Source organism: Xiphophorus couchianus, chromosome 7 (genome assembly GCF_001444195.1).
Source record: "Xiphophorus couchianus chromosome 7, X_couchianus-1.0, whole genome shotgun sequence".
NCBI classification, from domain to species: domain Eukaryota; kingdom Metazoa; phylum Chordata; class Actinopteri; order Cyprinodontiformes; family Poeciliidae; genus Xiphophorus; species Xiphophorus couchianus.
Genome location: NC_040234.1, coordinates 15,881,257 through 15,909,139, shown reverse-complemented (window position 1 = coordinate 15,909,139; position 27,883 = coordinate 15,881,257). Strand labels below are relative to the sequence as shown.

The following is a 27,883-nucleotide window of genomic DNA, read 5'->3' as shown; positions in this document are numbered from 1 at the left end:
CTGGACGTCTTCCAATAAGGCAAATTTCCACATGGGCAATGTGGACACTGGCTCAGATTTGCCAACATTGCAGTGTTCTCTAAACCTTTTAGATGAAACCAAGCTAATTGAAAACAACATCGCAAAAGTGGTAAGAAGACAATCTCCAAATTGACAAGACTGAACCTTTGCCCCCCCCCCCTCCGCCCCACCTTTTTTTTAAGATGTAGCATACTATTTGCAGGTTGAGTTTGTTTTAGTGTTTAAAGATCATAATAACTTTTCTATGAGTCCACAAGATAGAACAATAAGTTTGATATTGCTATGTAATATTTTTAATGTTCAGCATTCACACTTTGACCAAAGAGCCATTTATGAAGTCAACTGATACAAGTGTTTTTTCTGCAGTGCAATATTAAGATATCATGAGGTTGCCTTTCCTTCATTATCCACTGTAGGGCTGCATGGTGGTGCAGTTGTTAGCACTATCTGCTTATCACAGGGTAATAAGCAGTCACCCTGGTTTCCTCCCACCATGTATGGAGTTATTTGCCCTTGCTAAATTGCCCCCTACCTTTAGTGGATGGTTATAGAGACCTGCGATGGATTGAGGACTTAGTCAAAGTGTGCCCTGGCTCTTGGCCATTAGCAGATGCAGATCCATGGAAGGATTAAATAGGCATGGACAATGGCTAGATTATTCATTTTAAGTGAAATATTAGCTATTAAATAATTCGGATTATGGATTGTCTTTTTTAAGATGCTTTCTGGAGGCCAGTATTAGCCATTTGTCACCATTATCTATCTTTGAGGTTATAAAGCTAACCCAGTATGCTGGTTCAAACACCAAACTCAACCCTGTGGTGTTAAATAAATGCAGGGCTGGGCTAGCAAAAATAACCCAGTGCGTTGTGTTTGTTCATCAGTTTTAAGAGAAAGATGGGTTGTTAAATAATGAAAGCTCACACGTTTGAAAGGAAATGCTTTATTTTCAATGTCCAATTAAATAAAAACTTGGTATTCATTACAGGTTGATCAGGTAAACAATGAAGTGTCTCTCAGGTCCCAGGTTGTTTGCTGGATTTTTGTATGTTTCAAAAAGAAATAAATTGTAGATCCTGTTTTGACTGGATGGATAGGTCTTCTTGGCCAGACGACTTCTATTTTACTTATTTACTTCTCCTACTCTTAAGGCAGTTGCTGCACAATGTATTCATAGCTACATATGAATACATATGTTCATAGCTACATGAATTGGACAGAAAAGGATGCAAAAAAGCAGCAACAGATCACAGACAAACCTCCAAAAATTCATTGTATTTTATTTTGGTATTGAGCTGCAATTTGCATAAAACAACAATTATAAATAACCATCTTAAAACTAGTTTATTAGTGGATACAACCAGCCCATAAAATCAAATGAATTAAAGACAAAATTATCTGTTTTGTGCAATAAATACATTCTGAGCATATGGACTCATTCATTTTATCCCAAGAAAGGACATGTAAAAGTAGTTGAAGCTTGACGGATACATCTCACACCTCAGTATGGTTCTCTTCCAGCATGCGCTTCATGTAATTCATGTTCTGATAGAAGTAGTTGGGCCACATTATGATCTTCCTCCAGCGCCATGTCCTCCCCTGCCTTCTCTCCTCCCTCGACCTCTGGCTGGTTTATTGTCCTGACGGGGTGGCTTTTTGTGTCGTTCTACTTTGATCCACCCTCCGTCACCGGCTTTGCCCCCCTCTTTTTCCTCACTGGGGTTTCCTGTCACAGACCATATACCCGGTATCAGCGGCGGGCGGCTCTGAGGTGTGACGCTGTAAGTATTTGATCGCGCCTTCCCCGGCTGCCGTGAGCCTTTTCCGCCCTTGTTGCTTCCTCTGTTGTTTGTCCACCAATGCCCCCTCCCCTGCCCGCCTCCCACTGCTAATGCCTTGCCAAAGTAGCTGTTCCTCCGTTGGTCGTACATCCCTCCGGCGCTGCGCGGGCGCTCACGCTCCAATGTGCTTTCCGACGTAGTGCTGGACGGACTGCTGCCCTTGGACCCGAGGCTTAGCGGTGACAGTTTGGCCGACAGGCTGCCAGTCGGCGATGAGCAGCGAGAATTGGTCCAGGGAGAGGAGCGCAGGTGGTTTGGAGAGCGGCGCAAAGCAGCGGCGTAGGAAAACGCTTGGCTTTCATGCGCAGAGAGGAACTGAGGCAGAGTTTGGGCCTCAGAGCTGTTCAGACGAGTCGTCTTGTGGTTTGACTTCTGCGTCATCAAGTGTTTGTGCCGCACGTTGTTCATCCATGCAGGATCAAAATCTTAAATAAACAATGTGCAATGCACTTTGAATATACTGATTACTTAAAACAAGAGTATTTCTTTAAAGATGTCTTTTAAGAGAAGCAACTTACTACAGTTTGTTCTATCTCTGGTGTCTGCCATAACTGGAGTCGTTTCAATGACCAGCTCCACGTTTTTTATCTCATCTTGTCCACCACTGTGGGTCCACACCAACACGCAGCTGTGTCTGGTCGACTTTGGTGACTTGACATCATTCTAATGTGTCGAGTGAAAAGAACACAATGGAAATAAATATTTAGATAAAGATTTTAACCGTCACACAGGATTCTAGGTTTATAAATTTGCTGTGCTAGAATGACTCGCCTCATAATTGACTGTGTAGTCTATTTTCTGGTTCTGTTCCAATCCAACGATCCATTTATCCATCAGGAATGGTGGCTGCAAGAATAACATAAAAAAGTTCAACATTTGATAGTTGCATAGACAATACATTCATCTTGCAGGCTAATTTACAATGCTTTGCAAAAGTCTTCATGCCCCTTGACATGTTTTTCTTAAATTGCAGAATTTCAATCTTGTGAAGAGGTTTAAAGCAGGATTACATCATAAAACAATATCCCAAGCTTCAGCATTTTATGGAGCACTGTTCAATCCACCATATGTAAATGAAAACAGGATGACACTACGGCAATCTACCAAGAAATGTCCACCTAATCTAACAAGCCTGGCAAAAAGAGAATTAATTAAAGAAGCAAAACCTATGGTAACTCTGGAGTAGCATCAGAGATCTTCTGCTCTGGTTGATGTACTGTAAATTGTCAGTCATAAGAAGTCCAATTAGGAGTTTTCCACAAGCCATGTGCGACACAGCAAATGTGTAGAAGAAATCTAACTTTTCCCATTACATGCAAAATGCTGTTTTCTATAAAAACATGACTCCTGCAAAAGTCATTTCATAGTTACGAGCCTTTTGTGTAAACCCGGAGGATCACTGTGACCTAGAAGACTGAGAAACCTGACTGACATCATTCAGGTAAAAAATTTGAGCAATTCTAAAAACAAGGAAGAAAGGAAAAAAACAAATGATTTTCTGCCAACACCTTAGTCATCCGCAGAACTTCCACACCAGGTCTGTTGGCATTAAAGATGACATCTTTGATGTAGGTTACGGCAATCTCATCTCCATCAAGCTCCATGTACATTTTCCATTTGCAGTCCTGGAAAGAAAAGAGGTAACGGCGGGATAATGTACCTCTGCTTTACACGCATGACAAAGTTTCTAATTACACCATTATGTTGGGGAAGAAATTACTTCTTCTTGAACATAAATCAACAGCACAACCTACAGGTAGTTAACTGTAGCGACAGTTTATGGCTTATGAAGCCTCATGCACATGGTGAGACACAGCAAACTTTTAAACTCACAAAAAGAAACGATTTTTAAAAATGCAATTTGTTTAAAAGGTTTTGGAGAAGATTTCAGTCTTTCCCTAAATTATGATTACAAATTATTAAATAAATTCAAATTAAGAAAAACACAGGATTTTTGGAAGAAACCAGCAATAATTGTTCAGCACAGGTTGATTTCTTACAGAGAGGATTTTCTTTTTTGTTTGTTTCCCATGAACTGCTGCAGCCTGCGTACATCATACTCAAATCAGTGCAGTCTCTTTCTGCATGCAGAGTGCTGACATTGCAGTAATGAATCCTCCTTTTCTAAAGAGGTGGCCACGGAGCCACAGGTCACCGCTTAGTCGTGCTGGGTTCATGGCTCGGGCCATTTCATTGTGTCGAGATCACAGAGAGAGACATCAGAGGAGTGGCGCTAACACACTCGTCTGAGGAGCCTTCGACCTCTCCTTCATCGTCCCTAGGGGCTGGAAGCGGCTCAAAGCACGAGCTTCGGCAAGCCGCTGGCTCAGAGACACACCAATGGCCCCCGCGTTGGCCCCGGCGTCGGCCCTGGACGGTCGCACTGGGGGCTTCCCAGGTCCGCGCTAGTCTAATCACTCCAGCAGAAACAATGTCTGGTAATGATGCCTAGGACCCAAGTGCGTCTAATGACAACTCATACATAATTCAGCACCTTTCACTTGGCTGCACGGTGATATCCTCATTAGTAGGGGACCCTCAGTGGCTGTCAGATGGTGGCCGCACAATCGCAGGCTCTCATTTTGTCTTTGAGAAGTGCAGCTGCTTCCATGACATCGCCAGCAAAGAGGGGCAAAGGGAAAAAAAAAATGCAGCGCGGGTTTGTTTTATTTAGTGCAAAAAAACCTTCCAGTTTGTAAAAACAAGGCTGACACGGAACCTGACACCAGGCAGGGGAAAATAATTAGCTCTCATTTTCTCAGCCTCCTGTTTCCTTCTCCCTGCTGTGTTTTCTACCCACTAAACCACCACATGTCAGAAGAAATGGGAGGCAATTAGCAGGCTCGTTTCAGCCCCGCCGAACACACTGAAAGAGGACTATTTATGATGGGACAATGAACAGCTGAAAGATTAAATAACGTTTGCCTTTTAAAGGAAAATGACTTCTGGCTAAATGGGCTATTTTTGATTAAATTCAAACAGCAAGTGAAGAGCGGCCCCTTTCTCCACAGTTTCACACCCCAACAAAGGGGCTGCGAGCGAGTCGAGGTGGATGTGGTACAAGGCTGAGAGTGAAATGTTTATTTGTCTGGTTTAATACATGTCTAGTGATGCCTTCAATGGCCAGTTTAACAGGCCGCCGTCATGCATCTTCAGAACAAACAGCTCCAGCAGCAAGCGGGCCGAGGAAAGTATCCATTATTATTGCCCAAATGTTCAAAGTCAACTCAGCATCTCTGTGTGGTATTCATTAATTGTTGGTTTCACAGAGCCAATAAGGAGCTGCATCAGACGCTCACAGCTGCAGAACATGTTGAAGTCAATGTGTCTCTGTGCAAACTTACAGATTTTCCTGTTCCTGCTTTCCAGTGGTACCCAAACACCAGCTCCAGATTGACGGTTTTACTCTGTTCCACCTCCTTTTCCAGCTCATCCTTACAGGGGAGAAAAATACAACAAACCCAAATATGAGCAGAAAATAGAGATATACCCAAAAAAAATCAACTGGTGACTGGCCAGTAAGGAACTCAAAAACATTAATTCAGCATAACCAGTAAGTCATAAATAACCACAAAGCTCTATCTGTTCGATGTAAAATAAGTATTAAATTTGGAAGGTGTTATGGAGAAAAAATGACTCAAAGCTAACTATTTCAGTCACTGATCTGTTTAAACAGAATACAACAAATTTTCAGCTTCAGCCTGTTATGCAACACCCTGGATTTGGAAATGTTTTAAGGTAAGCCTCTACATTCATGGCTGTTTTCGTAATGCTAGCTGGACTAACCAGGCTAATTGCTAAAGCTGAATGGTGCAACTCAATTTCATAATACATGAAACTAACCATCTTTTTAGACTATAATGTAATTTCATCAGATTAAGTACTAGCAAATGTAGTTCATAATTGCTTATTTCCGCCTCTTTTGCTATTGTTGCTCTTAAGGTTTAATGGGCATTTGCCAAATAACAACTTAACTTTTGCTCTCAAAAGGTTTGATGCAGTCACTTCTTACAGATCATCTATAAACACAATTGACTAAAATCGGTACTGTCAAGTTCAGGTTTTCAAAAGACAGGAGATTTTGATCAGTGCACCTCTCATTGAAAGCAAACAACACTTCTCAGTGAAAAAGAAGAAACTCCATACCTTCAGCAGTGGTGGGAAGTGGAGAAACCCAAGGTAATCATTAGTTAACTTTTCAATCTCTGCCTGTTAGGAGGACAATTTTTTTCACTTTACAGTAATGACAAAAAGGAGTAGGCTTTGAACCTATGCTTTGTAGGTTATAAGGTTGTAATGAGCGCCTTGCCTTAAGGTGCATGACGTGACCTTTGGACTTGACTCCCATGTCCTTCATGTCTCTCTCTGTGAGCAGCAGCAACCTCTTCCCGGTGATGTGGTTTTCTTTGAATAGGTTGGCGTAAAGCTGCATGTCACACGTTCCGTCTCCTGACACAAACAAACAATAAATTAAGAGCTGAGAGTCTGAAATACTCAGCGTGACACTAATAAGATGCAAGAAAGGAACAAACCTGCACCAAATAAGTGCTGCATCCAGAAATACTGTAAAGGTAAAACAGGAACTGCATTAGTTTTAGCTGCTAGATGATAAAATAGTTACAAAAAACAGTGACACTGACCACATGCTCCTCTGTCCATGTGTATATGTCAAGGGTTGGCAACAACTGCAGAGAAACACAAATTGAAAGATTATAGCAAAGGATTGTGTGTGCAAATAAACACCAGGTGTGTTTATAATTTAAGAAAATGTCAAAATGGAATATGGTGATTTTCTTTTTATTTTTTAGCAATTTTACCATTTACTTTACCAGGAAAACTCTGTTTATGTGATTTGTTATACTCTAAATACTAAACTTGTCGCTAATATTCAAGTGTACAAGATTTATGCTAGATTATATCTTCTTATTTATTAAATTAATCTATTTAATATTATTTTGCACTATTTCAAATGTAAAATTTCTCTAAAATATATAAAATAGTCAACCAACAAACTCCTCCTTCCTCTGTTTTGAGCCGAGGTCAGTCGGATAAAACAAAAAAAAAAATGAAACAGCTTGTACTTTTCTTACCCAAGTAAGAAAGTGCGTCTCAACAACTGCACTCCACCACATCCCGAACAAATTGGCCAATCTTAATGTCAGCAAAATGTCACTTCATCATAAAAGCCTGGACTTCTCTAAGCAGCAGGCTCACATTGCTGTTTCTGCACAGCATGGCACTATACATCCTGAACATAAGGCCCACAGGACATGACATCCATAATGTCCACAGGTGGAGGGTTTTAAACATATCTGATCATCGCTACTTGTTTCTTGCAGTTTGGATCATAACATATCTACATCAAAATAATAAATTATTTGTGAGGTATTGCAAAAGCATTCACGTAGAAATTGGAATGCATGGCTTTTGTATTCAGCCCCTTTATTCTTAGACCCTAAGAAGGTTGAAGGCAGGTCAAAGTGAATACCGGATCACGAGAGACTCACTGGAGTGTTGGACTGTTCAATGAGTTTGCGCTCCCACATCTTCAGACGGCGCTCCCGCTCCTTCAGCTCCTGCTCCTTGGTGCTGAGGTCCCTCTCCAACTTCTTCAGACGCTCAAGAGTAGCTTCAATCTCACACCTTCAGCACAACAAACATCACCTTTTAGAGGTTGGGCTCAGCAAGATGTTTCCCATCAGCAGACATAAACCTGCACACTTTAACATACATATCATCTTCCAGAATTTTTGCAGCAAACATTTTTAATCTGCAAAAACAAGAAACTCCAAAGAAGGAAGGGAGCAAGGAAGGGCAGAAGGATCGACACAGTGATGGAAAGAAAGAGGAGACGATAAATAACAGGAAGGGAGGTACAAAGAACACATAGGCAAGAATGGAGGAGACCAGTAAGAAAGAAAGGACAGAAACAAGCAGGTGAGGAACAAAGGAAGGACACGAAAAAGTAAACAATCAAGGTAAATTCACCAGTTAGCAGCAGAGCTAACGTGGGAGTTTTAATTAAGGCCCTTCTGTTGAATTTTCTTGAATTATTAGTTCACACATTACATTTTCTGGGCTTTGATATACAATTGGGGATGCTACCATCAAAATATTAAAAAAATATTTAAAATTGATAATTTAATGTTCCAATTTGCACTGAAGAGAATAAACCAAATTAGGCTTTTGAAAGGGTCCCATTTTTATATTCTATACATTTTAGCATCAGGGACTCGTTTGTGTCTTTTCTAAACATAACCTCTCTTTTGTCTTTTAGGATGTTACTGCACTTCCGATCCAGTTGCAATGTGGAGATAAAAGATGGATATTTATTTTGTTTTGTTGTGAATGTTGAGCAACAGCTTCACTAGTGCCTTCGTTGAATAAAACTACCTCCTCATTTGCTTAGTAATACATTTTGCTGTCTTTGTTGATGGGGTTCAAGACTGTTTCTACTAGAATTGCAGATAAGTCTTGTCGATGTTGGCAGAAAGACACTGATAACACACCTGTCAAACAGGGAACTCAATTGATGTGTTGAGCTGCCCCAGAACGAATCATGAATTAAACCAGAGCAAAGCTCTGCTGGAAACCCACTAATCCTTGGAAAATCCAATGCATTATGCTCGACTCACGTTGGATAACTTTATTCTGTCCAGCAGGTGGAGCTGCACTAGCTTCTTACATGGCAATGATAAACAAATATTCTCCAGGCAGGAAGGGCAAACCTTGCTTTTCCTGTTCCTTCAGTTCCTCAGCTCGCTCGTTAGAAATAACCCTGTGTGTTAAACCATGTTACACCTTCCAGAGTGATGAATCTTTTAAAGTTGTGTGGATAAATACTATTTAAGGCTTTCTGGATGTTTATCAAAAAATGTTTTTTTAGTTGATTTTACAATTACGTGTGTTTAAAAAAAGGGAAAATTGCATGAATGGAGTACAAAAGAAGACGTGTCAAGCTTTAAAACTTTACCTACACCAGATGAACAGCATGTGTTTTAGACAAGATCAACTATTACTGCACAAAATCTCAAGGGGGACCTGAAGGATGCGTCCTCTCATTAAAACATTTTTAGCAAACAATTCTTTGGGAGTCACCTTTTTGGAGATAAAATCCAGATTTTCTAAAAGTGTTTTAACTGATGCCTCCCATAGATTTAATAGCAGAAATGGGAAAAGATTATGTTCTTGTGACAAGCTGTTGGTAAGTAAAGTTCCTTTTTTCAAAACTGGCATTGTTAAACCTATATGTGTTGAAATTATGACAAGTAAAAGAGGTAGTAGCTAAATGGCTTAACAAATAAAAAACAATTCTGAATATGATACAAGCCAAAATAATTCACAAATATAACAAAAATTTTATTTGGATTTGTGTTTTCTGTAGCTCTGTAGGATATCCTTAAGCTCATAGTTAATAATTTAAGGCTTAACTGCTCTAAAAGCTGCACACTTCAATGAACATCAAAAATGAACTTGAGGGAAATGAGACATGCGTAAAGATGAAAAAACTGAAATTCCTAGTATGGGGCTCAGGGAGCATAATCGACTGCGAATGGTTGAATACTTGGGGCCTTTTCTAAAAATGCTTAGAACTGCCTATTTTATAGCTCAAACACCAAAATATGGATTCATGCACACAGTGGAAACCATGTTGACTTTATCGCAGAAGCTAATATCAACAGCCTTCCTCATCTCTGTTCTCTGAGGTCCACCCAGTCAGCACCAAGGAAAATAAACAGCACTCCTGGACATAGTGTATCAAGACATTTCAGCTTCCCAAGCTGCATTTTTTCTTGAAATATGTTCCACAGACATATCCATGAATACTGAACTGCAAATATGTGCAGGTTCATTGTCACTGGACCCAGATGACAGCTAAGTGGGAATGCAAAAGTATACTGATTTTGAAAAACAATGAAAGTAATGCAATAAGAACTAGCAGGTAGCTTTGATAACACCCAATCTTTGTCAGTTGTTGCTAACTTTTTCCGTATCAGTTGAGTATTTAAAAATGAAATCAGACAAAGCAGGGTGATGTTAGAAGTTATCTAAAAAAAAATAATATTTTCTCAACATGTCAAGAGATGATTAGTTTATTTGTACAATGAGAAAAAGAGGTAGACTTTCAGTAGATAACAGAAATGCTGAATATAGAATATAGAAATGCAGAATGTTCAAAACATTAACTCAACAATAATTTTCAATTTGTTTTGGAATATTAGCAAAAGCCTGTTCTTACAGTAAATCTCCACAAACTGTTTATGTTGTCACCTCTGCTCCTACCAGGAACATACGTACATAAGGACACTAATTCCTAGAGGGTTGGAAAAAAAGAATAAAAAGAAAAACACAAAATAAAATTTGGCTAAGATCCAATCAAAAAGTTGAAGCTTAAAAAAAGAGATCAGAATCATCTGCAAAATGTTGATCGGCGTATCTCTCTATATACATATTTTATTCAGCTAAGTAATATTCATTTAAAGCCCAGTGCGTGAAACCAAGATATTCATGATTATGCTGTCTTCTTAAATACTAAATCATTAGAAAAATGACACAAAAGCAGTAACTCTCTTCAGTCCAGCCAACACAGAACCTCTTCATCATCTTTGCCTGTTCTCAGCAGGCACAAGTCTCTTCCTTTATGCCATCATCCAGCAAACTTTCTGTGCAACACATTCTCGCTTTCTGCTTTCCAAATCTGAAATTCTCTCCACCTGCAGATGGCTGCCTGGACACGGTGCAACCAGCACAACTTCTCAGATGAAAAACCCAAAAACTCCTCAGCGAACAGACGAGGCCCGCAGAGAGGCAGACAGAGAATAAAGTGACAGCTGAGACTCAGGCTGTGCTGAACATCACCAAACATCCAGCTGCTCATACAGGCCAATTAAACACTTCTACTTGAAAAAGATGGTGATTATTTTTAGGGTCTTATGGGTAAAGAGAGGAAGTATATCCAGATGGATCATTCTTTGGGGGTTTTCATGTCTTTATGTAGCTATCAGTGTAATTATTTAGGATCTATATGCATGATCTCAAGCTCTTTTTTATGCCTAGCGGCCCCCATCAGCTACATTTCCACATCATTCTTAGCAAACAGTTGCACATTATCTTAGGCTGAGGCAGTATACTGGCAAGAGAAAAGTGTCATAAATGCATTTACAGGCTGTGCAGAAGAGCTGATCACATTACCTCCATTCAGCCTTGTTGTGAAGGAAAGAGTTGCACTGTTCAGGAAGTTGGCTGTCTTTAGCCATAGACTCCAATGTGCACAGGATCTGCTTGAACATCGGCCTTTCCTGCATGAATATATAAATGTACACATATTTATTATGACTCTCAGGAAAACACACATTCTGCATGTGTTTGGATCTGACTGCAAATGTGACTCACTTTTGGCTCTGCAGTCCAGCACTTCCTCATGAGCTCTGCAAAGCTTTCCGGACAGCAGCTTGGGATGGTTAGCCTCTGAAATATCCACAGGACAGAGTAACTTTACTCCGAGTGTCTATTACTTTGACTTAAAACATTAAATCAGAAAATTAAGACTACGTTCTTCCTGCTGAGTAAAACAATTAAAATGGCAGTATTGTGTATTTTCCAAGCACATGGTGCAATTTTAGAGCACATTTAAATAAGTTGCATTCAGTTTTTATAAAAATGCTATATATATATCAAACAAAAAGAAACTTTACTCTGCAATTTGTTGCTTTGAAACTGTCCTCTGTCTATTTAAGAAGCTTCTAGTATTTCTGACACTCCACCTCCAACAATTCGTCACAACAATAGCTCTATTACGACCGTTCTTAAGAACGTTGGACTTAGAAGTAGTTTGTCTGATGACTTCAGGAGATGCTCAGTTCCACCAGGTGTTTGCTAATTGCTGCTGTCGCTAGTCTGGAGGAGCTGAGTGGGGAAGGCTTTTGAGGGAGGGGTGCTCTGTGAGGCCAAAGCTCCAAGGAGGAGGTTTGTGGAAATAGGCATCCACAAGAGATCCAGTATTGGTTGCAGGTCAGTGGGTGTGGCTGTATTGGTCTCTCCGGCACTAACCAGGCAGAGAAACTGATCTCACAAGTCAATACAGTTTAGATCAAGACTGCAGACAGAATATTTCTTCCTCTCTATTTCCAAACTAGTAGTCCGTGATAAACTCCACTTTGTGGGGGGAGCCCCCTGAGATCTTGGAAAACTCAGTTTGCCTTTAACAGTAGAGATAAAAGGTTGCCACCTTGGCTGCAGAATCTCATCTTGGTATCTGTGAAGTGAGTTTGCGTCCAACAATAACAAGGCTGGTTATCCACTAAAGTAGATGCGACCCTAGACCATCACACTGTCTCCACCACAAGTGGCTTGGCATTGACTGAGAAGTAGTGGCAAAAAAAACTGTTTTACTAGTAGTATAACTATCATTATAGAGAACCATTGTTACAACAAAGAACAAAATCAACACTTTTACACTAAACATTTATGCATTAATTCATGATTTTAAAAAAAGCAAATAAAGAACCTAAAGCTCACAGGGTAAGAAATGTATATCTGTATAAAAGCACATCATAAAATACCTCATTTTTCTCCACCACGAGCCAGGCTACTTGCAGGCCTTCGAGGCCTTTAAAGGGTATTTCACGGGTTAGCATTTCCCAAAGCACCTGCCAACGAAAGTTAGGGAAAAGAGTCAGGAAAGAAAGTAATAATGCACACACATGTACAGTCATTACAACAATACATGCAATAAAAAAATTTTTATGCTAACAGCGAATTGTGTTACACTCAGGATTTCTAAAGGTAAAAATCAGAAAATGAGTTTTAGTCACAATAGTTTGTGTCCAGAATGTGGGGGCTCTGGCGAGATGTCATATGTCCTTTTCCTGACCCTAAACATGTACAAGTCCTGGATTCAGGGAGGTTTAGGCCTGGTGATCCCCTCTGGACACCTAATTATTTGTTGTTTGTTGTTTGTTGTTCTAGAGCAGGTTAAGTTCTGGGTGGTTCTGACCACACCAGTGCACCAGCCGGGCAACATTCTGTCTGTATGCAGACTAATTACTGTCCCAGATCAGCTCAGTGGCGATAGCAGCAACTGCAAACCTGAGATGTTTCAAGTCCGCTGAGGTGAAGTCTAGAGTGTACAGGGAGAAGAGGAGTGGGGAGAAAAGGAGGGGGCACTGGTCCTGATGATGCTGAGGCCAATTAAAGTCCTTAAAAATAAGAAGTTTAAAGCATATAATTTGACTATAATTTTTTTTAACTTATTTTTTTCTTGTCTTCTACAGATTGAAAAGACACTCCTGTGATTTCAAATGTTGCCTCACTCACATCATTACAGAAGCATTTGAACAGCAGTAATATTAGCCTGTTTTCCTGAGGCAATAAAACATTGTATTTACCTTTTCTGATAACAAGACTATATAACATGCCTGTTCATTTCTGAGTTAATGGTTATTAGGTTATTTATGATGCTATGTGGTTTTAGTTATTTTAAGATAATGTCACTTTGTACTTAAAATGTTATTAAAACGTTGTGATTAAAAATAATTTTACAGCAGATTTGGCCAAGAGTTGGGAGTAATAGTTCTATGTTTAGGGTGATTTCTTTTTACCACATAGGATCAGGTTGGTTTGGATCATTTTTCTCCCTTAATAAATAAAATAATCTTTTAAAAATCAATTTTGTACTTACTCATATTGTCTATGTTTGATAATTACATCTAATTGATGATCTAAAGCATCATCTCAAGTGTGGGAAACAAAAAGCAAAAACCAGAAGTAAATCTGGAAAGAGGCAATTACTTTTTTTATGGCACTTGTACCATATATGAGTATGAGTGAAGGGAATTGTTTGAAAATGTAATGTACATGCTGAAGGGACCTTTCTACAGAATACTGGATCTAATTTGCACATACTGTACAAATTAAGAGTGGCTCGTTACATAGTCTAAATTAAACATTTTTTTTCCTGTCCTGTAGAAAGTTTCATGTTCTCTGATAGGAAGTTTAAAAGTGTAACTGAGAAAAGACTCATTTTATATCTACTTCCAAATACCCTGAGGAGCTTTTAAGACCAATGGAAAAAAACACCAAATTTCTAAGAAGTTGTTCTTCTGCAAAGGTCACAACTCCTGCTTTTGACCACCCACGAAGAAAAAAAAATGTATAAAAAGTGCCTGGCAGCCAAGAGAGAGACTAAAGTGCATTTTTGTGCAAATGTATTTACAGTATTAAAATTTTCCACAAGTTTGATTCCTCCTTGCTGGAAGTAAAAGCCTGTCACTCAAGTCTTCACTTTAGAAACAAAGTAGAGTCCAGATTCTTCAGCTCGGGCTTTAATCTTCACAGTTCTCATCAGTCACACTTATGACCTTTCACTTTGCAACAGATTGCCACTTAATTGTATTGGCTTGTTTGTAGGACAAATAAATCAATCAAAAGGAAGACAACTACAAATATTTTCAGGAACTCTGTTAATTTCTGAATTAAAAACTCGGATTTAGGAATGATGTCACATTTGACCTAACTGTGATGGAAACCTAGTGAGATTTGCTCATTGATGTGATCACTCTGCATCCCCAGAACCAAGCAGAAAACTGCAAAACGGCTGAAACACCGAGTTCCTTTAAATCTAGACTAAAAATCCAACTCTTTAGAGTTGCTTTTGAAAGAAACATAAATTAAACAGGACAAACATTTTTGATGTATAATGATGGCACTTGGCAAAATGTAATATTCACTGGTTTTCTCAATTGACGACTGTGTGGTGTCTTCTATGACTTTTGTGTTTGTGTTTTGGTAATATGTAAAGCACTTTGAACTTTATTGCTGCTGAAATGTGCTACAAATAAACTTGATTGATTAGTGATCGTGTAAAGATGTTCAGAAATCCAAATAAATGCTTTGGCATAACATTTATCACCACTTTTAGTGAACATCGCAGACATATTGTTGACAATTATAACGACACTGTTTATTTTTTTCACTGTTCACTTTTAAAAGAACCCTTTCACGAAACCAAAAAAATTGCAGGCTTTATAAGTTAGTTGCATTGCTGTTGTGGATATTAGGGACATGGCATCAGTAGTTTTCTGACGTGAGAACGTGATTATTTCAAGGTTTAACAGGCGTTAATCTTGTGTGCAAGATTTGTACAAAATTTTAATCTTAAAGAAAGTGGTATAAACAAATATGCATATTTTGAAACTGAAAAGTGAAAACATATCAACTTTACACCAGTATGTTTTATGAACTCACCACACCATATGAGAAGGTGTCGCATGTCTCTGACACAGGGAGGCTCTGGATAACCTCCGGAGCCATCCAGGGAAACGTTCCCACTAAGGACATGTGCGTTGTGTGGGATAAGAACTTAGATGCCCCAAAATCACATATCTGAGTTAACAAAAACAAAATAATTAGACTTGCTTAGTGATATTAAACATATAATTGCATTGTATTATAAAATATGATGAACTTAACATTTTTCACACGATTTAGGTCACAATAAAAAATAAAACAAATAGGAACGATCTTGAATTATTAAAGGAAATGTAAACAACAGTACATAAACAGCATTTGCCTCAGACACTCATCAGAGAACCATAACCTTGATTCTTCCAGCTACCAGATAACTAATCATAGAAAAGTCTAAACTGAATCTTGAAAACCCTGAACTGAAATGATAGTAGTAATTTTTGTTTCATGTAATTAAATGTGATCCAATCTGTCCAGCAAGTTATACAGGCCGCACTTCCAGTGACTAGTTATAAATGTAAAGTTAGTCACTGCCCTCTTGTGTTCAAGCTGCAGATAAATACAAATACTTGTATTTTCCTGCTCTAAAACTTGGACAAAACACGACTCAAATTTAGCAAAATACCACATTTTAATGTTTGTATTATTATTATTATTATTATTATTAAAACAAAAAGAGAAATGTAACAACTTACCTTGAGAACTTTGTCGGCGCCCAAAACAACTGAAAGAAGCAAACATAAAAAACGTCTCTAAGTCGTAACAGATGTAAATGTTGTGAACTTGGTTTAATTCGTGTGTAGATATGAAATCCGTTACCATTCCTGGATTTCAGGTCTCTGTGGATCACCTTAATCGGGGCCTCTGAATGTAAATAATGCATTCCTAAAACAGAGGAGAGGAGTGAGAGATCAGCGGAAACTAATCTAAACACAAGCTAAACACAAGCTGCAGGTACCAGCAGGAGCTGAGAAAAGCCCACAAGTGAAAATGTTTAAAATCAAAATACTTTCTAGCATTCAGCAGGTTCTCCTGTGAATGCTGTGAGTTGTTTAGTTATAAAACTAAAGTTATATAACTAAACAACTCCGTTAACAACCAAAGCCAGCAGCAAAAAAGTAAAACATCATATCTGATTGTATCACTTTAGGATGAATTTACACAGTTACACTTCTTCATTCATAAAATCATAAAAGTCATGTTTTGTCATTTGATAAGATTTATATGTATTTCTTATCTTAGACTGAAATAAACAGAATAATTTATTACTTTTTATGAGTGTGTGTGGATTTTAGTGGGTTATTCTGTTATTTAAACCATGTGGGTGGATTTGGGTGAGTCATGTGCTTCTGTTTGCATTACTAATAACAGACCAAGAGACACCATTTAAAACAAACCAGTGAAGTCTGACTGGTTTGTAATTTATTTGTTACATTTTATCTATCAGCACAATACATAATTACCCAGTAAGAAGGTTTCTAATCCATTTCAAAACTAAATACGTGTCCAGATTCAGATTTCTGAACAGTTTTTAAAACATCCTGGACAATTGAGTGCAACACATTCACCCTGAAAATGCACACTCGACAGCCAGATTTGACAATAAATAGTAGAATAATAATAAATAAAATAATAATAAATAACAGTTGGTCTGTTCATCCCAGAAATTATGAAATAGAAAAATGCAGAAGTTGGCGTCTGATTTGGTAGCATGATGTAAGGGTCAATTCACAGTTTTTTGGTATCAGCTGCTTTTTAAATCCTATCATGTTTTAACTTGAATTAAATCTGGACAAATTTCTACAATAATTTTTAATATCTTTATATTCTTAATAAGAGATAAATAACACTCGCAAGTCTTTTTGCAGTTTCTCACTGGTTTTATTCCGTAATGTTCCTATATTTAGCTCCAGCCATCTTTCCATCAACTGTGACCAGATTCCCTGACTGTGCAGAAAAAAAGCATCCCCACAACATGATGCTGTCACCACTATGTCGTGTGTCTAGGGTGATGTACAGTATTTGTTTACCATATAAGGCAGAATGCTTAGTTTTGGTTTCATCTAAACAGGGCAATATTGCTTCATAACTTTGCCCTGCTTTCAACATCTCCACAATTTTATTCCTCACTGATCTGCACAGCACACATTTCGGTTTTCATTTGTAAAAAGTTTTAAAACTGTCAAATAATATGTGTAGTTGTAATGTGACAAAACGTTGACAAACTCTAGGAGAACAAATACTTTTAAAGGCACTGAACTTGCAGTCTTGTCACCTCCAGATAGTTTTTCTGTTCTTCAGTGTGTTGAGGGAAAGAATATCTCTTTGTCCTTCTGTGCTATAATAAAGAAAATAACTCATGTTTACCTTTAGCAATCTCTGCAGCCCAGCTCATGATCTGCCCCATGTCCATCTCCTCGCTCTCGTCGCTCGACAGGTAATCATAGAGGGAGCCACCGCTTGCATACTCTGAGGAAACATTAGGAAATGTGTCTTTGATAGAGGAAAACACCAAGAACTCAAGTTTTATGAGAATTGTTTAAAAACTGACCCCCACATGAGTGCCAGTTGACCGCAAGGTCTAGCTCAACCATTGAACTTCCTGTTGCCCTTTGTCTCTTCTGGAAGTATTTGTCACTATCTAACAATCCCACAACACAAAGGAATAACCTCTCTGGCCTGTTTTCAAAGGTTTCACTTGCATACTTCTAATGAGCCATTAGCAGAATATAAAACTTGACAATCACACTGTGCTCTGCAAAATCTGCTTTGCAGAAAAAAAAAAGAGAAAGCCCAAGACGCTGGAAGAAAGGCTTTGATGAAGCTTCTGTATATCAAAGATATGTAGAGCAGGGAACGTTTCATTTGTAGACAGGGGCTATTTAGGTGCTTCAATAAAGATAAACAAGCAGCAGCTAGAACAGCAGGAAGGCTCTGTTTGTGCATAATAACCAACGATATCCTAACGCGGTATATGTAAACATGCACAGGCACCAAGACAGGAGCCTAATTAACAATCATAAAACACAAAAAAAGACTCATTATTACAGCGCCGGACTTCTTTCTACTTTCACAGCAGAAGGAGTGTGTCTCTAGATGTAAATACTTGTTTCTTACAAAATTACTTCCTTATTTCGATTAAAGCTTCTGCACTTTGCGCCTGAACAGGTTTGTCCACATTGCACAGATAAAAGTGTTGTGAAGCATACTTTCATTTGAGCTCAGAGACATGAAAAGGCTAAGTTCACTTACATTTAGTCAAGCAGGCAAACCCACCTTTACCCTCAAACAACAACTCAGGGAAACTCATCAAGTTTATATTGCTGCTAAGTGACAGCAGGTATGGATAAACTCCTGCAGGTCCCTGTGAGACTTCATAGAAAGAGGAAACTGGTTGTGTCAACATTCAGGGGCAATTTCCAGCAAGGCTGATGAATGAGGACCTGGCAAAGCAAACAAGTAAAACTTCTTTTTTCTGTTGATTGTGCTAATTAGATTCTGCCGTCATAAACTCATACAGCTTGCCTCGCCGCTGAAGGACAGCTCAGGACTTCTTTCTCTAACTCTTCTGAGCATTTTCCTCCACTCTAACCGGAAAAGCTCGCCAACACGGTATTTCGTAAAAATAAGAGTCTGTAAAAAGTCCCGCAGGGCCATTCATGTTTAGCTGTAATGCAGCTCTTCTGGGAATAATAAATGTTTTTCTTCTGCTGCTGTTCCAAGAAAAGGACAACCTTATTTCAGGACAAACATGTCTCACTTTTACTGGAAAGCCGTCGTTAACATTAGATGGATCATAATTTTAATTTAAAACTCTAAAATATATCCAAAGATTTATGAACGTGTAAATTTTTGCTGCAATGGTTTGAGAAAGATTTATTCTTGTCATTTTTTATGGCAGTTTTGTGAAAAAAATGTAGGATGTTTAGCTTCCAGTTTAATTTTTTATCCATATCCAAATTCATCCATCTTTTTATTGCACTTTACACAACTTCACATGCACACCCCTGTTAAAAAGCCGGCATTTTGTGATGTAAAAAATTACACAATTATAAATTATTTCAAAAATATTTTCTGTGTATAATGAGACATTTATGTTGAACAATTCAAGTGACAAGAAACTAATTTGCTAATAAGAAAATTCTTAAATTAATCAGATTTTTAGCTCCTTTGGGTTTTATTTCAGTATTCTGTCTTTTGATGGAGTCGATCAGCATCACACATCTTGATTTAGGAACATCTGATCACTCCACCTCCCACTGATTTTCATGAAATTTAATTCTGGTCTTTGACTAGACCATTCCAAAGCTGAAAAACTATTTGTTGAGTAGGATGTTTACCTGGACTTACAGTGACATAAAAAAAAATCTATTTTCAGTCTCGTTTTCTTTTTATCAGGCAATTGATTTTAAATCATCTGAAAAAAAAGCAACCTCACAGCACAATACTGCCACTGATCTGTTTCACTGTAGGTCCAGTGCTCGATGGATTAAATGCAATGTTGTTTCTTTTACATGTACCAGTCCAGAGACAAAACTTCATCAGACCATAAAATTCTTCCACAAGATTCTGGGAGAGTTGTGTAGAGATGTTGTATTTGGAATAAAATGATTCTGTCTTGCAACCATATTCCTTTGTAATGGTGTGTGGAGAATGCATAAGATTGCTATCACATGTAAACCACAAACACTCAGGAATTTCTGCAACTGCTTCAGTGTAGATGTTGGCCTCCTGGCAGCTTCGCTGACCAGTTTCTGTTGCGTCTTTTTAGTCATTCTAGAGAGCGGTCCAAGTTTTATAAAGTGCTGTATCATATTTTCTCAAATGATCAATGACAGCCTTTACTGTGCCATGTTTCTCTCCCTTCTCCTGACTGACATCTTAGTACAGTGAGATGGTTTTGATCTTTTGGAGCCTCTCTGCAAACTGTAGCTTTTATTAAATGCAGGACCCAACAGGACAAAAGGATTGAATTAAACCTTAAAGGTACTTTTAGGTAATATTAGATATGAAGACATTTTAAAAAAATTTTTGTCTAACAAATTTGTTAGTTTTTCACTATAATTTTACAGAATAACTATTGCATTGTATGTGGAAAAAGTTGTGAAAATATTAAATTTGGTCTTAGTTTTGCTTCATAAAATCCCAGATTAGAATGTTATCATAAAGTTAATTCATATCAGAAGAAGGAGTGTGTTTCTAGATGTAAATACTTGTTTCTTACAAAATTACTTCCTTATTACTTATGCAAAAAGCAGAACTGGGCCCCAATCTCTTGAGTGGTCTTTGCTTTTAACCCCTGTTGCATGAATATATTTTTCTACCAAACTTTTTCCTCCCACTCAACTTTCCATTTACATCCTTGAAATTGGCGCCTTGTTTAGCAGTGACATTTTGTGGCTTTTTCTTCTTGTGAAGAGTCTCAGTGACTGCTGGACAACAGTCAGGTTATCACTGTTATGTAGGTCATAACGTAGCCTTTTAGTGATTAAAATCTTTTACTCCATTTATTATAAGCTATTATAATCAAAATGACCAGAAATAAACCACTTAAAAGTATCTATTTTAGTGTAATGGCTGAATTTCAAATTTGAATTATTAGAACAATAACTTTATGGTTTTATTGCCAAATAATTTATTGGTGTAAATTCAAAGCCTTGATGAAAAGAGATGAAAGGCTTTGCTCAGGATGTGGGTGAGACTCTTATAGCTTTCATTCACAACATATTTCCTCAACAAAGGCTGGTCTTTGTTCAAATATGGACAGGATATTAAAAATGTGGGAGGGGGCTCTGCTACCAAGAATGCAATCCTTTCTAAACTTCACAGATTTTTGCGCACTGAGTCACCGAACACAAACTGTTTGTTTTAAGCTATTTTCATTGTACGGTGAGCAACCAGGCAACCCAGCAACTTTTTCTTAATGGCTCATTTTCAGATCTTATATGGACACTGGCTGCTGCCTGACCCAATCAGAAAATAAAACTTCACATGCCTACACACGTTCACATCTGCTGCTGAGGCGTAAGGACACATCGTTCTCCAATCCCAAAAGAGCCCTTGGGTTTCCAACCACATAGTCTACATCAGACGCAGCAGATCACCAGCAAGTCAACTGAGGTTTCAGGAAAATTAAAAATAAATAACTCATTAAAATATGTTAATTCTAATAATAAAAAGTAAAAGGTTAAGGGAGAAGAAGAGTTGTGTATCTTTTGTTAACTCTTTGGTAGATTGTTTTATACCTTTTGGTGCAGCCACTGTGCTTCCATTCACTGGTTAAATATTTTTTTTACCTTAGTTCTTTGATTCTAATTATAGAACTTATTTTTCTTGACTTGACTTTTTTACGTTCTGTTTTGTTGTTGTTGTTTCCTGATAGAAGCCTCCTATTGAGGTTTTCATTGTCTAACTGGATTTTCTTTCCGTAACACTTCACCAGAGCTGCAGAGGAACCTTATCAGATTTCACAGAAATAAAGGACCAATGACACGCATTGCGATGAATCAGGTCAGCAACTTTTAGCTCAAACTGCTGTTAATAAAGCAAAGCTAACTGAGATCAATAATGCTTCTAAATCCATCACTGAAGCACAACAGGCCTGCAGTAATCAGCTCTATACAGCCAATGAGACCAGCTACAGGAACAACAGCTGAAGCATCGTCTAAAACCACAGAAAGGGTTTTTTGAACTGTGGTGAAGTAAAGGAAGTTGTGTGGCCTGTTTTTCTACCTTTCTCTTCCAGTGAATTGAATGCAGACGGTGCAAAGCTTTTCAAGGCTGGCCAGTCCGTGAAGAAAATCAACATCCTAAGAAACTTGTATTAAGTATTTTGCAAAAATGTCTAAAGAAATATAAAGAATGTTTCAGAGTCCATGCAAACTTTCAACTTTGGTGCAATCATGCAAACTATTGTTGCTGCCTTTGAATTTCTGATTTCATTTATGATTGCCTGATTCAATAAATCTTTGAACTTATTTCCTACTTTAAGAAGGATTTTACCCAGTACTTTGTGGTTTAAACAACTGCTTTACCTTTTGCCCTTTACATTATTGGCCCTGAACCAAAGGAAGTAAATAATACTGTGAGGTACACAGAAAGGCTGTATGATCATTTACACTAAACATGATTATGTTTTTCTGTATTTGTTTATTATTGCTTTTGTAGAAATGTATCAAAGACTCAGCTCTTTATTTATGTATTTTTGTAACTTTGTAGTCTTTGATATTTCTATTGGAGGAGGATTGATGTTTAAACTCACCAGTGACGATTCCATAGTTGGGAGCCTCAACAATCGCACCATAAAACTGGATGATGTTCCGGTGGCTAAGGACACTGAGGATTTCTGCCTGAGGAAGAAGAAGAAGAGATAAAAAATAACTTTAAAGATGAAAGTAGGTTAAATTGCTTTTGACTTTGGTCTGAATAAAAACAGCTACTTTTAAGAGTCAAACGCGTGACTTGTTTACATTTTGCCTGCAGCACTATTTGCAGAAATATTTTGACAAGAAAATGTATTTAAAAGTGTGAAATGTTAGCAGAGATTTATACAAAGATCATGAAAACAGTGCCTGTTATGGGTGATCATGACTTATGTTACAAATGCAGCATCAGTCCTCCCAAAAACTGTGAAGTGGAAGTTTGGCTGGAGGCTGCAGCTCCAAGGAGGAGGCGCTTTGTGACAGCGAGCGTTCAGGCACCCTGAGTGGATGGATTGAAATGATTTCTCAAGCATGTATGAAAGAATTAAATCAACACTCCAGGTGTGTTTTTGATGAGGGAATCACATTGTCATATCATATAATGCTCAAAAGTCTAATAAAACATTAAATCTTTGTCGAAAATATTCTAGGATAATTCAATGATTAATGTCTGTAATATCGCAATACTACAGATATTAATCATTGAATTATGATTCAATGATTTTTTTTTACTGTTAGTAAAAAAAAACATTTTAAAAATTATCTTTAAAAAAATAACATTTAATTGCCTGCGAATGTATATTTCATCCTCAATTAATTAAAAGTGTAGCATATATAAAGAACAATTAATGTCTAATTTTTGCCCAGAAAAGCTTACGTCTGGTGGTTTCTTGAATGAACAGAAACCTGACAGAATGAGTTCATTTAATTGTTATCACAGTCTATAATTAAGGGAACAATTGGTTCAATGTGAAAGGATTACATTATCATTTTCACTGAACAATCATCTCTGTAGCAGCTGAGTGAAGTTGAATGGATATCTGTGATCTCTTACAGTTTCATAAAAGAAACAATGGGCAATATTCAAACGCTCAAAGGCCAACCCGTGTAAAACAATTTCCCCTGAAAAGATTTCAAAGATAAATCTTTTTTTGTCCTTAAGAAAACTAGGGTGTGCTTTCAAAGAGATTTCAGGAGCAGACTCTGCAGTAATTGGGCCAAACACTTTCTTTCCTTTGGCAATAAATGTTTCTTCTTCCAGCACATTTCTCAGAGTGGGCGAGCATAATGACCATGAGTGATGGATAAAGAAGTCACCACATCCAGCTAAATGGGGTAGTAATTAAAATGATTACCACACTGACAATTAAAAAGTATATAAAAGGGGACCCCGGGCAATTATGTCTCCTACCTCGTTCTCAATCTTCAGCAGTTTCTTCACTGCTACCTCTTTGTCCTGGGAGATCCACCTGGCCCGGTACACGCTCCCGAAGCTGCCGCCGCCGCAGTTCTCGTAGAAGAGGACGTCATCGAACTGGATGTGCATGAAGGACGCTCTGGGAGACGACATCTCATAATGACGCTCGGCTCCGACTCAGCTTCACGACAAGCGGTTGAGTCCAACCTGCAGCTACATGAAATAAACAGACACATCAGTTTTGATCAAACTCAGCTAAAATGAAAGGCTACTTGTCTGCTTGTATAAGGATGCTGGGGACGATGCAACCACAGATGGACTTTTCCTTTATTTTTTTTTGTTTGGCTCAAGCAGGGATTGTGAGTATAAACCAATGCAAAAGCAGGGAGGGATCCTCATATTCTCTTTATCTTTCCAAGCCAAGAACGAGACAGCTCTGCTCACGTAGAGGCCAAACATGATTTGTAAACTCATGTTGGGAGCTGCCACAGCAGAATCCACAGATTGATTTTCACCTCCCTTGTTTGTCTGCAACAGCATAAAAGCATCTTGTACAAAAAAATAATAATAATTCCATCATTACAGGAAATTGTAGCTCTGTTATTGTTCCTGGGCTTCCCCATTTACGGCAGAGCAATTACAGCTCTTAAAAGGCTGTTACCTTGGTCTTCATTGGGATTACTATCCATCACAGTGGGAAATGTCTCCATTGTCACAGAGGGGAGTCGCCGCTTTCTGCTGATTTACTTGTATTCAAGCTATACTTAGCTTCAAAGCAATTTGCTCAGTAGCCCAGTTCCCCAACCTCCAGTATTGTCCGATCACTCAAGAAGCCAGGGTTACTGGGATATGGTGGCACTCCTCCAGTCACTGCTGCAGGTTTCTCACCTGACAGCAAACACGATTTCAATGTGCAATCACATCTGATGGCCAAATAGCAAATCCAGAACCAGCCCGAGGCATAAGCAAACTAAGCTGCTGCTTAGAGCCTCTGGGACAAAACAGGGCACTAAAATGTGCTTGACCTATCAGCAGAAGTACAGATACAAATATATTGTACTGAAAGTTTTTATTAAAAATAAGCCTAATTTTGAACTTGATTCAAATTTATCTGTATATTGGGTCTAAAAGAAACATTTAAAAGAACCAACAAGCACATTACGTGTCATGAAATTAAATCAAACATCAATTGCTTAAAAGTTATGTTAACAGATAAAATGCAGTGGTTACACATTTTCATGTTTGATTCCTGTTAAACAATAATTAACATGTTTTTCTACTTTCTGGCTGAACTGAAAATGCAAAGATTTCAACAAAGAAAATTCAAACACGAATTTTTAAAAACAGCTCCAATTCTGCACAGCTGAGAGTCAACAAATACTTTAAAATCCTACATTAAAAATCCTAGCTCATCAAAACTGTTTTTCATTATAAAAACATAATGTGAGCCACAACTAAAGATATTCAATGGTCATTAAAAAAAAAGTGGTGCCAGCTTAATATTTGAGAAAAAAGCTTTAATTCACTGATGTGTGTATGATTTGCCAGGAAAACGCAAAGCAGCTTTTACTGTAATGTGTTCAGATTTATCTGCAGATGTCCGACTGTCATCCTGAACGAACAGAGGACATGCATGAAAATGAAATACCTTTCCTTTCTAGTTTCTTAGAGTTGTTGCACATCCTCTGACTGTAATTTATGACCAACTGAATTATAAAGTGATTTTTAGTGCACTGTATAACATAAGTCCAAACCAGATAAAATGTAACTCTAACTATAGATACATTTTCTGTATGGTTGTATTAATTTGTTCTAATATATTCTTGTAAATGAGACCTGTTTGTCCTGTAACATGCCCTTAGACGACATTTGTCATTAATTGCTGCCATTTACATAAACTGTTACTTTTTACAGCAACAACTTCCTCACTGAAGAGTGGTCCAAAGACATCAGTTGGTGCTCATGTATGGTGTGTTCACTAATCTGCCTCTGGACAACTGATGACCAGTTAGGGCCCACCAGACGTAAAATTGCCTGATTCTGGTCATCATCTCATTTCTCAATGCATGTCCAAATTTAAAACCAATTTAATCATTTCTGCTGGCTGTGTCTGTGCTGATAATCAGTTAACGCTCACTGCAACTATGAATACACTTTAATAAATAACGGACATTTCTCTGCCTATTTTTTTTTTTTTTTACTGAAAACCCAGTGAGCACATATTTGTCTACGCAATTTATTCACCGACTTAGTTATAACTCAGACTGTCACGTCACTAAAGTGGTGTTGTAGCAAAAGCCGTTCTATAATATTACTTCAATGGTTGAAAAATTGGGCCCAGGTCAAAAACCACATGCAGACTTTACTGTATATGATCAATGGATAACTGCTGCTTACAACATACATAGGCTAGTACTGAATGGCAAATAGTAGATATTACGCAGCAGTTCGACTCCTGTACGCCCTAATCTACTGGAAATGGACCTTACTACAACTTGTCCGTCTCCACATGGCAGCAGAAACTCTTCCAGCCTGTAAATTTGCCTTCTTTTCCCACTCAAGGAGAAAAGACAGGAAAGTCACTGGCTGGGAAGTTGTTAGAAACTTTACATACCAACATTCAGAGTTCGGTGTGAAGCCTGGCAGCAGCGGCTCGGTGCTCCTGGTCGCGCCGGGCACGAAACAGACTTAAAGGAATACAACTGGTAGTTCCGGGGAAATCAAATGTGACGTTCTTTCATTTCTGATTTCTCTTTCCCTACCCCAGTAGTTTGACTGGTTGCGCAACTCTGGGGAAGCGGCTAGTTCAGCAGAATAACCCATTTTCCCAGCGACCAAACTGATGACAACAGCTCCCCCTGCTGGAAGAAAGTGGGATAACCTAACACTTTTCCTGATTTCTTTACATGTTGTCAATATTGCCAGAAGTGGGTGGAGTAGTCAGAAATTATGCGTAAGACCAGTATTACTCCCGTACATTTTTTCTCAAATAGAAGTAAAATAAAAAATATTTTAAAAAATCTGATAAAAAAAGGCCAGTCTAGTACTGAGTAATTGCTTGATCATAACAACTTTTTAAACGTGTGAAAATAATGCAAGGACAGACCAATATAAAAAGTAATCATGTGCAAATTATGATATTTTAAAGGAAAACACTGTAAATGTCATATTGATACAACAAATTAAGACAGAATAAACACACATGTCCAAATGAAGGTTTTCACAAGATATGCTTGAAATCAGTACTTACATATTGTAGAACTGCTAAATATTCTTTAAGTGACAAGATGTACTGTGTACTCAATATTTACTCTCCTCCAAAGGGCTTAGCAGATAGAAAGCAACAGTTGAACAGTTAGGCTTTTGCACAAAGAAACCGTATTCACTGAAAAACATGCAGATTCATAGACAGGTACAAAATAATAAGAAAATAAGCCCCAAGACACTGTACAGTAAGAGCAAATTTACAATATGAGTAATATAAAGTACATTTATTAAAAACCTTCTTACATTAAGAAACACGCAGCTAAGTAGAATAATTACAAATTTCTAAAATAAAAAATGTATGAAAAACCAGCTCAAAATAATATAATTCAAGTCAAGTAAAAAACTAAAATGCAGTAAAATTGCTCCTACAAGAACTTTTATTTATTTATTCAAAACCGTACTTAAGTAAATTTAACTGAATACAACTACAATAATTACTATTCACCTCTGGTGAGAAATAATACTCAAACAGGACAAACATTATTTTAAAATGAACTCAATAGGAATACAAGAGTATTAGGTGAAACAATTACTCAAGAACCTTACAAAGTACTAAACAATTTAGAAAGGTGATCTGTCATGTTTTTGGACTGTGGGAGGAAGTTGGAGTACCTGGAGGGAACAAACTCCCTGCAAAAAGAACCCCAGTTGGGATTCATATCCAGACTGGGGCAGGGAGTGTTTAGTGTCTTGAAAAGTTCAAATTACTTCCAGTCATAACATTTCTTTATTTAGTCTCATTCCCATCCTTATAAAAATGTCAATTCAATCACCAAAAACATCATTAATTTCAGTAATTAAATTCCAAGACTCAATCTTGTGTATTAATATAACTTGATTATACACAGTTACAAATTTCAAGCGTTTTGGCATTAGGTCAGTGTAGCACA

The 27,883-nt window shown here is 37.8% G+C and overlaps 1 protein-coding gene across 1 annotated transcript; it reads right to left on the bottom strand.

Annotated features, from left to right (window-relative positions):
• Positions 1–948: 948 nt before the first annotated feature.
• Positions 949–26,520, bottom strand: map3k20a (mitogen-activated protein kinase kinase kinase 20a). The gene is made up of 20 exons (XM_028024110.1): positions 26,341–26,520; positions 23,721–23,939; positions 22,369–22,456; positions 17,475–17,576; positions 15,927–15,992; positions 15,803–15,831; positions 15,108–15,245; positions 12,425–12,511; positions 11,256–11,330; positions 11,055–11,161; positions 7,370–7,505; positions 6,503–6,547; positions 6,395–6,425; positions 6,172–6,311; positions 6,009–6,071; positions 5,207–5,296; positions 3,371–3,487; positions 2,634–2,708; positions 2,381–2,525; positions 949–2,287 (listed from the first exon to the last, which is right to left on the bottom strand). The coding sequence occupies exons 2-20, from the start codon at positions 23,877–23,879 to the stop codon at positions 1,590–1,592; spliced, it is 2,391 nt and encodes a 796-aa protein (XP_027879911.1). The 5' UTR covers positions 23,880–23,939; positions 26,341–26,520; the 3' UTR covers positions 949–1,589.
• Between the last annotated feature and the right edge of the window lie 1,363 nt (positions 26,521–27,883).